The 13,915-nt window shown below is 43.9% G+C and overlaps 1 protein-coding gene across 1 annotated transcript in view; it reads right to left on the minus strand.

Annotated features, from left to right (window-relative positions):
- The window catches only part of KIAA1549L (KIAA1549-like ortholog), a 138,342-nt gene that overhangs the window by 85,043 nt on the left and 39,384 nt on the right, over positions 1 to 13,915 (minus strand). Inside the window, exons 10-11 of the mRNA XM_011965560.1 lie at positions 10,128 to 10,291; positions 3,066 to 3,250 (exon numbers count right to left, since the gene is read on the minus strand). Of these exons, the coding sequence (XP_011820950.1) occupies positions 3,066 to 3,250; positions 10,128 to 10,291 (349 nt within the window). The remainder of the gene's footprint in view (positions 1 to 3,065; positions 3,251 to 10,127; positions 10,292 to 13,915) is intronic.

Below are 13,915 nucleotides of genomic sequence, written 5' to 3' on the forward strand. Positions count from 1 at the left end.
CAGCCCAGCTGATCTGTCACCTGACTGGAGATGTATAAGCAGGTGCAGCTAAGGTCAGCCAAGCCTAGCTCAGACAAGAAGAACCATCCAGCTGAGCTCAGCCCAATGTGCTGACCCACCAAAATAATGAGCTAAAAAAATTGTTGTTTTAAGTTATTAAGCTTTGGAGTGGTTTGTTATGGAGCAATAGATAACTAATCCACATGCCCCAATATTCTTTCCTACACAAGCTGAAATTCAACCCTCTGTTCCTCTGTACCTCTTTCTGAGGTACCAAGAGTTCTTGGAAGAACATACGCAGTCTTGTTGCTTGATTCCATTACAAAATGTGGGTAATTGACACAGATGATCCCTCCTTCCTTCTCAAATTACTTCCTTCTCTTGGCTTTTTGGATCTTACTCTCTTTGTTCTTCTGATTCTTCTCATGCCCTTCTTCCTGACACTATTCCTTTTTCTTTGTTGATTCTTCCTCATCTGCTGGACCTCTAATCATGACAATGTTCCAGGGTTCAGTTCCTGGATCTTTTCTTTTCTCTATCTGTACTCTCCTAGGTGATCCCTCCCAGTCTCACAGAGTAATTACACACTGACAACTCCTACATTTATATTTCTACCCTGGACCTCTCCTCTAAACCCCAGACTCAAGGTTAACTGAGTTCTCAACATCTCCACTCATATATCTAATGAGCATCTCAAATGTAACATGTCCACACTCAAACTCTTGACCATCCCCTACAAACTACTTCTCCTCCAGTATCCCCCAGCACAATATATGGCAAATTCACTCCTCTCCACTTCTGTCACTCCACAAGATCTATCAGCAAATCTTTTCAGCTCTTCCTTCAAAATATCTCTAAACTCCAACCACCTCTCACACCTTCCGATGACACCATCGTCTCTTACCTAGGTCATGGCGGTAGCCTTGTAAAGAGTCTCCCTGAATCTACTCTGCATCCCTACAATCTGTTTGCCACACAGCAGCCAAACTGAGCCTGTTGTATTTATTTTAATTTTATTTTATTTTGAGACAAGGCCTTGCTCTGTCATCCAGGCTGGAGTGCAGTGGCACAATCACAGCTCCCTGCAGCCTTGAATTCCTGCACTCAAGCCATCCTCTCACCTCAGCCTCCCCAGTAGCTGGAACTACAGGTACACACCACTGCACCTGGCTAATATTTTTTATATAATTTTATTTTGTAGAGATGAGGTCTTGCTTGGTTGCCCAGGTTGGTCTCAAACTCCTGGCTTCAAGTGATCCTCCTGCCTTGGCCTCTCAAAGTGCTGGGATTACAGGTGTGAGCCATGTACCCAGCCCAAAGTGAGCCTTTAAAACTGCAAGTCACATCATGTCACTGCTTTTCTCAAAACCCCCCAATGACATCTGATCTTTATTCACAATAAAATCCCAAGTCCTGACTTTGGTCTGTAAAGCCTGACATAATCAACCTTCAGCAACTTGCCGGCCTCATCTGCCACCACTTCCTCCCTAGTTCATGCCAGCCCCCTTGATCCCACTTTTCCTTAAGCATGTCAAGATGTTCCCTCCTCTGGGCGATGCACATACTGTTTCATCTGCTTGGTACATTCCTCCCGCAGATAACCTTGTGGTTTATACCTCATTTCAATCAGGTCTTTCTCAAATGTCACTTTATCAAAGAAGTCTTCCTTAGTTTCCTAGCTAAAATAATACTATGTCTCCTTCTCCATTTCTCTATCCCTTAACTATGCTTTGGTTTTCTTCTTTGTACTCATCACCACCTGATCCAGAAATAGATAGATTTTACCTGTTTCTCTATTTGTTTATTATCTATCTCTCCTCACCAGATTGTAAGCTGCCCAAGAACAGTAACTTTGTCTTGTTCACAGCAATATCCCCAGTGCCTGATAAACAGAAAATGATCAATACACATGTTAGGTAAAGGGAGGGGACAAAGGAAGGAGACATGGATGATGTAGCTTTTTCAGTCTCTACCGTGGTCTCAGGCAACAAGGAAGAAGGGAGTTGGCAACGCATGTCGGTTTAGCCAGCCAACAGGGCCTGCCATAGGGTTCATTATCTCTATAAGGCTATCCTTACAGTGAGTCTCTTGGCTTCTAAACTAACCTCTCCCATCCCTCATCCACATTGCCATCAAAGTATCCTTCTAACATATAGGTTAACATTGCTGTCTTCCGAAAGACCTTTCAGTGGCTCCCCATTGCCTAGATAATAAAGGTCAAACGCCTTAGCCAGGCAGTCAAGACTTTCCAAAATTTTAATCTATCTTCTGGTTTCATTCTTCATTACACCCAGCCACTATGAACTCTAAACTCTGGGGACACTCACCATTTAGAGGACATACATGTGCCTCTTCTCTCCCCACTCTTTTTAGACTAGATGCCCTTATATCTTCCCAACTATTCAGATCCCACTCACTTTTCAAGGCTCAGCTAAAGGATAACCTCCACGAGGTTTTCCCTGTTCAGAATTAAGTTCTTCCTCCTGTCTTTGCTACAGCCCTGCAGTCTCCAGTACAGGCACCGAACCTCATGCTTGGTATTCCAGTCATTTATCTCTCTGCCTCCTCCATCATGAGACTCCTGGGGTCACAAATCAATCTTACACATTTTTGTAGTCTTAAAGGGATGTCTGTCAAAGTGCTCTGCTTTATAATATAAACTAAATATATGGTTTTGGCTGAAATCAGAAACCCCTATTGAGAAACTGCCAGATATACAGTTATACTGCTGTACTGAATACAGCTATACTGAATCAAAGGCACTGCTTTTAATATAAGTTTAAAATGTAAGTGTGACATCAGTGCTAAATTTGCTATAGTAAATATAAGAACTAAATCTCTGATGTTGTGGTTATCAGCGACATAAAACCTTACAAAGGGTGGCCCAGGCTAAGCAGGTATTGTGATTCTCATCATCTCCTTTAGTATCTTTTCAAATATTCAAAATCAGCATGAAGGGGAATTTTTAAAGAGAACCGTGCAATTAACTTTAGGGCATCAGCTTTTCTCATCATCAATTATTTCTCTTGCTGACAGAGAGAGGCAGAAGTCAGCCCCATGCCTACCTCTTCCTGGTTTCAGTGGATTTGGCAGTCTTGATGGTGCTTCCATCCTGAGCGACGTCTCTTTCCTGAGGAGCATCTCTAATGGGCAGTGGGAGGACCACCGTCTCCTGAGTCACAGGGATGACCTCCTCATCTGCCCCTTGCTGGCCCAGGTGTTGCTTGGCATAATCAAAGCCTTGCACAGGCTGCAAAGAGGAAACAGATTTGCAGTCATATTTCTAGTGAAGTGTGACTCTAACCATGGATTTAAGAGATGACAGGCAGCAAAGTACAATGATGGGACCAAACTTAGCTTTCTAATTAATAAACAAGAGTTAACTCAAATCCCCATCATTATTTCCATGTCTTCAAAATCAGAATCCACGTTAATTCCATCCAGCTACAGAATCTCTACAGATAAGACTTGCTCAGAAAAACGAAGACTGTAAACAACATGTAAACAGGTGTTTAAGAACAAACCTCTTTCAAAGATTTTAGACCATGAATTTTAAGCCAATGGATGCTGCAAATGAGAAACAACTCAATTAATACATTAAATCGGTCCTGTGGATCACCTTCTGCCTAGAAATATTTGGTTACCCCTTCACTCCATTCTTGTATAGCTTTATGTATAATAGCACATGTGTGACTTTGCCAAGTCACTTGACTCCGAATCTCAATTTTTTCATCTGAGAAATGAAGATAATCCTATCTGCTTTACCTTTACCACCCTTGAGTATTAAAGCGGACCACAGATCTGAACAGAGGGAAGTGTGCTATCGCATGCGAAGCCATACGATCATTAATAATGTATGGAGTCACTCTTTAATCCAGACTTCTCCCTTAAGTAGGCTGGCTCTCCTATAATTCATTCCCGGGAAACTGGCAAGGTTTTATTGCACAGTGTCTGAAATCCCAAGTGCAAAAGGGAGCTCTGAACAAAATCCAACAGACATCTAGTAGTGTGGTAATAAAAACCAAGAGGCATATTTAACCAATTCCTGAAAGTGCCTCTATTCCGCTTTATACCCCAAAGCAGTACAATACCAATTTCAGGCAGGACAGTGTGGTGAGTAAAAGTGGCAGTTTCAAAAGCAGATTGCCTGGGTTCAAATCCTGACTCCGCCATTCATTAGCTGAGTGACCTTGGGTAAGTTACTGAAACTCTCTGCACATCAGTTTCTTGATCAAGCTTAAAAGATGGCCATTGTTATTACATTAATTGGAGATAATAGTATAAACAGGATAAAATTTACACATTTGTGAGAGCAAAATGTAACCACTCTTAAGGGAATGCTGTAAGGATTAAATAAGAAATTCAAGTTCAGCACTTAGATAAGCCAATAGTAAGTGCTCAATGAATATTAGTTGTTACTTTTGCTTTCCTGATAAATCATAGTCCAGGTGAAACGGACAGCAGTGAGTTTTTTCAAGAAAATTTGCAGATGAAATTCAACCTCTGTCATTTAGAGTATATCAGAACTTGATATGATCAGCAGCCCCTCCTTCAGCAGCTAATTTAGCTAAGAAATACAACAGGAAGGTTCCAGCGGATTTCACAATCCAGTCTAGAACTGTGGCCTAACCTGTCAAATCTCACCACTGTGTCTCAGAACAGGACGGAGTTTTATTGCTACCTCCAACAAGGCTTTTTTATTTGAGGCTGCCTATAGCTTTGCCATGGACAGTTCCAGTTCCCTGAGAAACTCACTCTGGGAAGTGTGATCACCCCCCTTCTCTTCTCTGAGACACACACTCTGACCTATGTGGTGATCAGTGACATTCTGAGGCCAGGACCTGGGACTGCGTTTCTGAAACAGTGTTTGCTGAGGGAAGGCAGTCTCTGTTCTTTTCCCTTCCTGAACCTGGCCTACAAGAAACAGAAGAGAGCCTTCAGATGACTTGGTAATGTCCCTCAAATACTGAATTGCCTGCTCCTTCCACAACCAATTGGTCACCAATTAGATTCAATGTCTGAAATGTTTCTGGAAGCTGACTTTTACTCCCCAGGTCCACTGTTTCACTATCCCCTGCCTCAGTCTTGTTGCTTCCAATTTAGCTCGTTTCCAGGCCTACCCCTGATAAGCTTCCAAAATTATCTCCCTTAAAACACATATGGTTGCGTCACTCACTCATTTAAAATATGAAGAACAACTTACAGGTAATATTTATTACCCCCAAATGCTCTGGTGAGGCATTCAAAGCCCTTCACATGGCAGCTGAACTTGCCTGCCCAGTCTCATGTCCTGTTGGCCCCTTTTGTACCACACCCTCATGCCCCCATTATCCTATTCAGTTTTGTTCCAACGACAGGGACTGTCCTTGGTGCTGAACATACAAAGTTAAATAACTGGTTCCTCACCCTCAAGGGGCTCAGTTTCAGCCTCATTTGATATTAATGGCACAGTACTAAACACAGTAAACAACTTATATCATTGCGTCTTCACTACAGTTCAAGAAGGTAGGTATTATCATGAGTCCCCAGTTTATAGATGAAGTAACTGAGGTTTGGAGAGGTTAAGCAGCTTACCCAGGCTCATAGAGCTCTGATGGAGTCAGCATTTGAACCTAGGACTATGTGACTCAGAGCTGGAACATCTAACCACTATTTGATGAGTCTTCCCACAGACGTTCCTTTCCTTCTGCAGCTTCCTAGCTTGGTTAGCATCTCCTGCCGTACATGGCCTGGCTCCTGTGCAACACTCCTGGCCTGTTTGTGAGGAAGTGGGAGGCTCCAATAGCAGCTAAGACTTCCCAAGAACCTAACCAGAGATGGCTCTGGTCCCATCTCCCGCTTTCTCTCTCCTCCCTCTGGATTTCACCCTCTACCTTTCACACTGGGTTAAAGTTATCCACTGGATATTTCAGGTGATTGAGTCAATGATGGATGTACACAAAGAAAGATATTAAGAAATTCTGAGCTTAAAAGGTGGCCATTGCTATTAGGTTAATTACACCTGTGTTATTCATCACAACAATCCCTGTGTATGTTTGGTACTCACAGCATGCAAAACACTGATATCTCATCCTGCAACAAACCTGTGAAGTAAGCAAGGCAAACACCACAGCCTTCATTTCACAGATAAGAAAACAAAAGCTCAGAGAGGTTCAGTGACTTGCCCAAGATCACACAGCTAAGTGGCGCAGGACTTAAGACTACTACTCCCTCACTCTTCTGCCTCCCAGGGTACTGGTCTTTTAGCTTTCAACTGGAAAATTACCTGAGATTAATCAATTGCCCATTAGACACATTAGTGACTCCTAACCCCAATAATAAAATAGCATGAAGTGGCTATAGTTACTTCAGTTAGTTTTATAAAATTATCAAATCAAAATAATCTCCAAAAATTTCAATGGTGGATACACTGCCAAGACCTTTTCAGAAAAAAAGCATGGGTAACAATAAAAGCCAACTTACAGGTAGTATTTATTATGTACCAGACATATCTCAAAGCGATATCTATATATTAACTCACCTAATCCTCACAATACTGTATATAAGTTTATTGTTGTATCTCCATTTTACAGATGGAAATATCTCCATTTTACAGATGGAAAAATTGAGGCACAGAGGTTAAGTAACTTTCCTGATGTTTAACTTTCCTATTGTTCCAACAACAGGGACTGTCCTTGGTGCTGAACATATAAAGTTAAATAAACTGGTTCCTCACCCTCAAGGGGCTCAGTTTCAGCCTCATTTGATATTAATGGCACAGTACTAAACACAGTACATAACTTATGTCATTGCATCTTCACTCTAGTTCAAGAAGGTAGGTATTATCATGAGTTCCCAGTTTACAGATGAAGCAACTGAGGTTTAGAGAGATTAAGCAACTTACCTAGGCTCACAGAGCTGGGTAAGTTATCCTATAGATACCCTATAGATAGCATCCTACAGATAGTAGTGGGAAAGAAGAAGCTGCTGGCTGTTCTTAGGGGGTGACTGGCCTGTCCAAAGCAGATGTTCATGCAAAAGATTACAGACCCTTCAAGCTCCATCCTGCATCTGAACATGGTCCTATATACCCTCTCCTAAGGTGGCCTCTTCCAGGGAAACATGATCTCTTCAATTCTATGAAGGGAAAAACTAGAAAAACAGCTGTACATCCAATGACAGAGTGAAGAGTTGTGAACTAGGAAGAAAGGAGGTGACAAAAGTCATGACGCTGGCCCTCTTGCATGTATCATTTTTCACCATTCTACCTGCAGAAGCCCACCTGACAACAATGGGAATGGGGTAGTCCGTGGTACCTTGTCTTTGAAGAAGGGTGAGGGTATCCATACCCTGGCTTCAGCTCCCAGAAAAGCCACACTCACCTCCTCTGCTTAGCATGTTAAGTTTATTACTGAGTCTCAGGAAGGATCCCTGGGACTGCCCTCTGGCACTGTAACCTGAATTCTAAAGGTGCAGCGATGTCCCCAGGACCGTCCTCCTAGTCTATGGATTGGTGGTGAAGACTAACATTTTTGTTCTGCCTTGTCCCTTGACATTAATTGAATTCTGTTCACACACACAAGGTGGTGAGAAGTGATGCAGGAAGCTCCCTCCTCTCTCCAACACTGCAGTGTCCCTGGGATATAATGGCAGAAGAACCGCAGTAAGCAGGAGGCAGTTCCACCCTGCTGGTTTCCCATGATAAAAGGGCTTTGGGAGTCAAAGTATGTAGCCCAGCCTCATGGAGGGGGAAACCAACCAGCTCCACCACACACAAGTGAATTCAATCATCTCATGGAACATAAATTTGCTTGACGTTCAATGTCAGCCAGGTATCTCACAAAGCCCTACGTACAGAGTAGGACACAGAAGGAGCTACGGAAAACCACAAATGCTAATTTGTCCTAGCTTCAGACAGCCTTCAAGCCAGAAGCTATGTGGAAATCACGTGTTGTCCAACTCATTTTGGCAGATTAGTATAATTTTGGTCTAATCTATAACATAAATATGCCTCTTACAATCTCAGTATGGCATGTTTTATATTCCTGGATGCGGGTACAGTTAGATTCAGGTTATTACCATTATGTGTAAAAGGCTCATGTTGCAACTAAGCTGAGATGGAGATGAAATACACACTCTTTTTTTTTTTGAGATGGAGTTTTGCTCTTGTTGCCCAAGCTAGAGTGTAATGGCATGATCTTAGCTCACCACAACCTCTGCCTCCCAGGTTCCAGCAATTCTCCTGCCTCAGCCTCCCAAGTAGGCGTGTGCCACCACACCCGGCTAATTTTGTATTTTTAGTTGAGATGGGGTTTCTCCATGTTAGTCAGGCTGGTCTCGAACTCCTGACCTCAGGTGATCTGCCCTCGGCCTCCCAAAGTGCTGGGATTACAGGCGTGAGCCACAGTGCCCAACCGAAATACATACTCTTGGAAGAGTTTCACCTTTCACTGCTTGGGCAATTCCCAATGTACACTTCTTACCAGCATCCTGCTGTGTCTGGGAAGCAGGTGCCTTTGTGTCAACTGAAACAGAACAACATGCTTTGGGGTTTAGCTTTTCAATAGACAGAGTATCTAATCAAGCTGCAGCATCAAAACAGTTGTATTGGTTTAACAAACAATAAAATCCTTTGATTTCTTTTGCTGAAGCGAGGTGTGATCATCAAGAAAGAACTAAAGCATGCGTCACCCCCGCAAGGACAATCTCCATGGCTGACACGCATTCCAATGGCTCTGGAATATGAGGGGTAGTTCGCTGTTTCATTCCTACACAGGTGGACAAAGCTCAGGTCTTCAGAGCTGGAAAAGGATTCTAAATGCCAAATCTCAGGGTTCAGGTAGGTGTATAATGGAGAAAATGCTCCAAGACTCGGATGTGAGCCTCAGTCACCCCTCTGCTGCTAGCATGACTTTGGACAAAGCCCGAAGTCTCTCTTTCCCTTGGGTGTTTTGGCAGTAAAATGAAGATAATAAAACCTTCCCTGACTACGAGCTACCTCATAAGGCTGCTGTGATGAACAAATGAGGTGACAGACCTCGAGGAGCCCAGCAAATTGTAAGGCATTATTTAAGCATCAGGTATGACAGTTAGTTATTTCCCTCATAGAATATCATGAAGGGAGCAACGTGACCTGCAGCATGTCCTAGTCCATTTCTCTCCCAGTCACTGCAGGTGGGTGGTGCAGAGACGTGGAGGCCACAGTGGGTGGGTGGGGCTCCAGGACAGGCTTCAGTGGAGCCACTGAACGGGGGTTTGCTGGCTGCCCATCCAAAGTCCTGCAGCTTCTCTATCATGGTGACCTCTGAAGATGTCACTCCAACCAAGCATGTGCTCCAGAGAGCCTTGCATTAGGAGCCAAGAGACTTTGTCTAAGTCAGTTCGGGCTGTTGTAACAAAACACCACAGACTGGGTGGCCTATAAATGACAGAAGTTTATTTCTCACAATTCTAGAGGCTGGGAAGTCCAAGATCAAGGTGCCAGGATGGTCAGAGGTGAGGGACCTCTTCTGGGCTGCAGGTTGCCAATGTCTTGTGTCTTCATGTGGTTAAAGAGGCAAGGAAGTGCTCTAGTGCTTCTTTTTTAAGGGCATTAATCTCATTCCTGGGGGTTTCACCCTCATGACCTAATCACCTCCCAAACGCCCTATCTCCTAATACCATCACATTGGGGGTCAGAATTTCAGCATATAAATCTGTGGACCACAACGTTCAGAACATAGCAGACCTGATTCTACCAGCAGTTCTGCCACTTACTAACCATATGACCTTGAAAGAGTTACTTTTCATGGGTGAAAGGAGGGAGTCTGATTACATTATCTCTAAAATCTCTTTCACGTCTCTTTAGCTTGTAGTTTTCTATGCCTTGGTTTCCTCATCTGTAAAATCATAGTCCTTCCTCCAAGGGCAACTGTGAGAATTACAGAGCTGCTATATATAAAGCACTTGGAAGCACTGATGGCAGAATGGGCATCAGATAACCACGAGCCATCAGGTCCTGAGGCTAAAAGGAAGGGTCTCCTTCAAAATGAGGACCTGCCCTGATGTTTCTGTAGGCCCTTGCAATGGCCTCAAAAGGCAAGAGGGAACGGCAGGCGAAGCTCCCGCAGGCCTGTGCTCCTGCCCCTCTCCCCACCACTTCCATATACCTTTGCTCTCTGCGGCAGGTTTATCATGGTGTCGGGCTTGAAGTCGTTCTTGTTCTTCCTGCAGAGCACGGCAGTGATGATGATGATGATGACGGTGACCACGGCGATGGGCGCCAGCACTGCGGCGATGATCCACAGGTTATTGGGCGGGTTCTTCACCACGGCTGTGGGAAAGAGCCAGTAGGAGGGACATGACAAGCAGCACTGGGAAGAGGAAAGCAACCCAGACATAACCCCCCACCCCAGTCCCAAGTCATGGACAGAAGGATGTGGGGGGTTAAAAGGGTTTGGGGTTAGAAAGCCTCCACCTCCGCAGCTGTGTGACCTTGGGCAAGTGACTTAAGCTCCCTGAGTCTCAGTTTCCTCATCTGTAAAATAGGCTGTCACTTTGTAGTGTTTTTGGTGTGGTCTCTAGTAGCTGCTCAGTAAATGATAGGGTTCACTACTACTGAGAGGAAGAGGAGAAAAAGATGGATCAGTAACAATTTTCCCCACAGGTGATGTCCACAAGTCAAAAGAAAAGTGAAGAGGAGAAATGTGCAGATTAGAAATGTGTGCTGGAATCAGGAGGCAAAAGCCACAGAGAAATGACTCTCAATATTGTAGTGTAGTCACCCTGAGAGTGAGCAACGAGTAAAATGTAACATGAGCAGATGGATCTCCCCCAGAATAGCTGGCTGGGAGCTTGGAAATGCCTCGGTCTAGTCAAAAGCCTCAGGCTGTTCTCAGAACCAGAGTAAAGAAGAGCAACCAAAGTGATTGGCAGCAGGAAGGCTATGCTATTAAAACAGTAGGTGCCTTGGGGTGAGGGAGACTGGGATGAATTAACTGGAAAGGGCAACAGGGTGATGGTCATGCTCTATATCATGATAGAGACTTGGGTTACATGGGTGTTTACATTTGCCAAAGCTCATCATATGATTTACTTGAGACAGAAAAAGTGTTGACAAGTTAAAAGGAGAAGTCTCTTCTCTGTGGTAGGTTTGGCCCGTAGTTTAAATTAATATATTGGCAATCTTGTTTATACATCAAACTCTTGTAAGCCTGGTTAGCATGAGTTGGTCCTCCTGATCCTGCTGAACCTGGGGGCCACTAGGCAAAACTGAGGCCCAGACCCTGGAATATGAACACTCCACCAGTAAGTGTCACATGGTGAGACTGCCTGAGGAGCCAGTCAGTCTTCCTCTCTGATTTCAGCCAAGCCCTGACATCAAGTGGTTCCTCATTAGCCAAGATCTACCTCTCATCCGGCTGCCCTTAGGCTCAGAATACTATTAGTACAGAAGAGCTTTTTCTCCACAGTTTTTATCAATCGGTGATTAATCACATTATTAACTTCTGAAAACAGCTCATTAGATAACATGTTTCTGTTGACATTAAACACTTAATTGCTCCTGCTTTTAGCAATTCAGTATTTACACGTGAGTATTCTGTCATTAACATTTTTTAAAGCTTATAGCTTCTGTGAAAAATATCAGTATGCCTCTTTTTAGTTAGGTTATTCTATCCTGATGGAGAAAAATGTACAGTGCATCAGTGTATACCCGAAATAAATACATACTATTTTTTTTTATTAGCAAGACTGTTCAGTTTTTACCCAGTTTTATTGTTTTAGTGGAGGTGCTGCTTCTTGGAGCAGTATGTAAAATCCCCTCACCTTCATTTACATAAACTGAACAGATTTTATCTTAGATGCATCAGTAAATTAATTTAACGGTCAAAACAAGAGTAAAGTTAGGTCAACTGAAGTCATCCAAACTCAATGTCATGTTGATTGGCATAATTACCTAAAAGTACAAAGTCACGTCTAAAGGTGAAAAGGAATGAATGGCTATTTAAATTGCAAGAATTTCAATACAAGACTGATAGGAAAACCCATTCCCTCAGTGCCTACTGTGGCGCTGTGATAGGTCCTTTGTCTGCGTGTTTTTCTTATCCCCAATATGCTGATGAGGAAACTGAGACCTGGAGAGGTCAGAGGTTTCTATGAAAAGTCACTTCTCTGAAATAAACAGTTAAAGTCGGTTCCGAGTTAACACATGTGAATAAAAGTGTGTGCTTATGTGCATGTGTACACACATGTACACGTGTGTACACACACATACACGTACACACACACACACATAATTTGTCAGAAGGAATGAAGTCAACGAGTCCAAATAATCTAACACAAAATAAATTATTCTCATGTACAGCAAATGTTGAAAGGAGAAGGAATCCATTCAAAAGTGTTTCCAGTTTGTTTTTGTGGCCATCATCTATATGCCTCAAATATTAGAGCTCATAACTGGGGTGCCTGGATGCAGGGGAGAGTCCTCCCGGGACCCAGAGGCTGGCTAGTGCTCAGTCCACATCGTTCTCCCACCAAACTCTCCCGTGGCTTCTCTTCCCACTGGGGGCCCAGCCCATAAGGCCCTAGTGACCATGCCACTCTTCTGTGCCTCTGACCTCACGGCTACGACTCTGCTCCCTCAATGACCTCGGTGCTGGGTGTCAGACTGTCTTCTCTCTGCCTGGAACCTGGCCCCCAGATAACCTCAGGGACCCTTACCTCCCTCCCTTTCTTCAGGTGGTCACTCAGGGCTTACTTCCTCACTGATTCTCTTCTTGACCCCCCAACAATTTAAAATTGCAACCACTATCTTATCAACATGTCCTAGCCCTTCCCTGCCCAACTTTTCTCCATAGCACTAATCAGCACCGAACATGTTAATTATTTATTTAGTTTCCTTGATCTGCCCACCCTAGAACATAAGCTCCACGAGGGCAGGATTTTTGTCCACTTCATTCACTGCTGTATCTCCAGTGACCAGCACATAATAGGTGCTCAATAAATATCTGTTAAAGAAGTGAATAAGCATGAGTCCTCTTCACCAGAGGGTCAGTCTATTTCTTTAAGCGGCTTTTTTTTCTTTTTTTCTTTTTTCTTTTTTTTTGAGACAGAATCTCACTCTGTCGCCCCCAGGTTGGAGTAATGGCACGATCTCAGCTCACTGCAACCTCCGCTTCCCAGGTTCAAGCCATTCTTGTGCCTCAGCCTCCCAAGTAGCTGGGATTACAGGCACCCACCACAACGCCCAGCTAAGTTTTTTTTATTTTTAGTAGAGACGGGGTTTCTCCATGTTATCCAGGCTGGTCTCAAACTCCTGACCTCGGGTGATCCACCCACCTCAGCCTCCCAAAGAGATGGGATTATAGGTGTGAGCCACCGCGCCCAGCCAAGTGGCATTTTTTGAGATAAATGTCTGGTGGCCATGTAAAGCAAACCACTTCCCGCTCTGGAATGCTTCTCCTTGGGGCGAATTTTCCCTATTCCAACAGCTGGATAACAACTCTGAAGTGCCTCTCACTCCAGACCCTGCAAATGGACCAGATGCAAACCTCCAGCTGCTTCCATGAAGTCAAACGCTGCCTCGTCACCCAGGGGTGATGGGGTGAGTCACATGGGCACAGCATGCTCCAGTCTTGGCCCTAGAATTAGTGATTTAGAAGGCTCTAGAACACACAGAATGCAGACACTCTCCCTTGAGAGAGACAAAGTATTCAACACTGTGACTCTCTATTCAAAGCCCTGACCTCAGATGAACATTGTAGGCTGATTTTGAAACTACTGGGAGAAAATGGGATTTTAAAGATCTCTGCTCTCTTCTCCTTCATTGGCCTTATCTTCATCCTCATCTGCTCCTGGGGTGGACATACTTCCCAGAGGATGTCCTCTTGCTTCCCTCTTCCATCCACTAGCTACGTTCCTTCACCAGGCACTCACATTTTCCCCAGGAATTATTATT

The sequence above is a fragment of the Mandrillus leucophaeus genome, unplaced genomic scaffold, assembly GCF_000951045.1.
Source record: "Mandrillus leucophaeus isolate KB7577 unplaced genomic scaffold, Mleu.le_1.0 Scaffold73, whole genome shotgun sequence".
Taxonomy (NCBI): Eukaryota; Metazoa; Chordata; class Mammalia; order Primates; family Cercopithecidae; genus Mandrillus; species Mandrillus leucophaeus.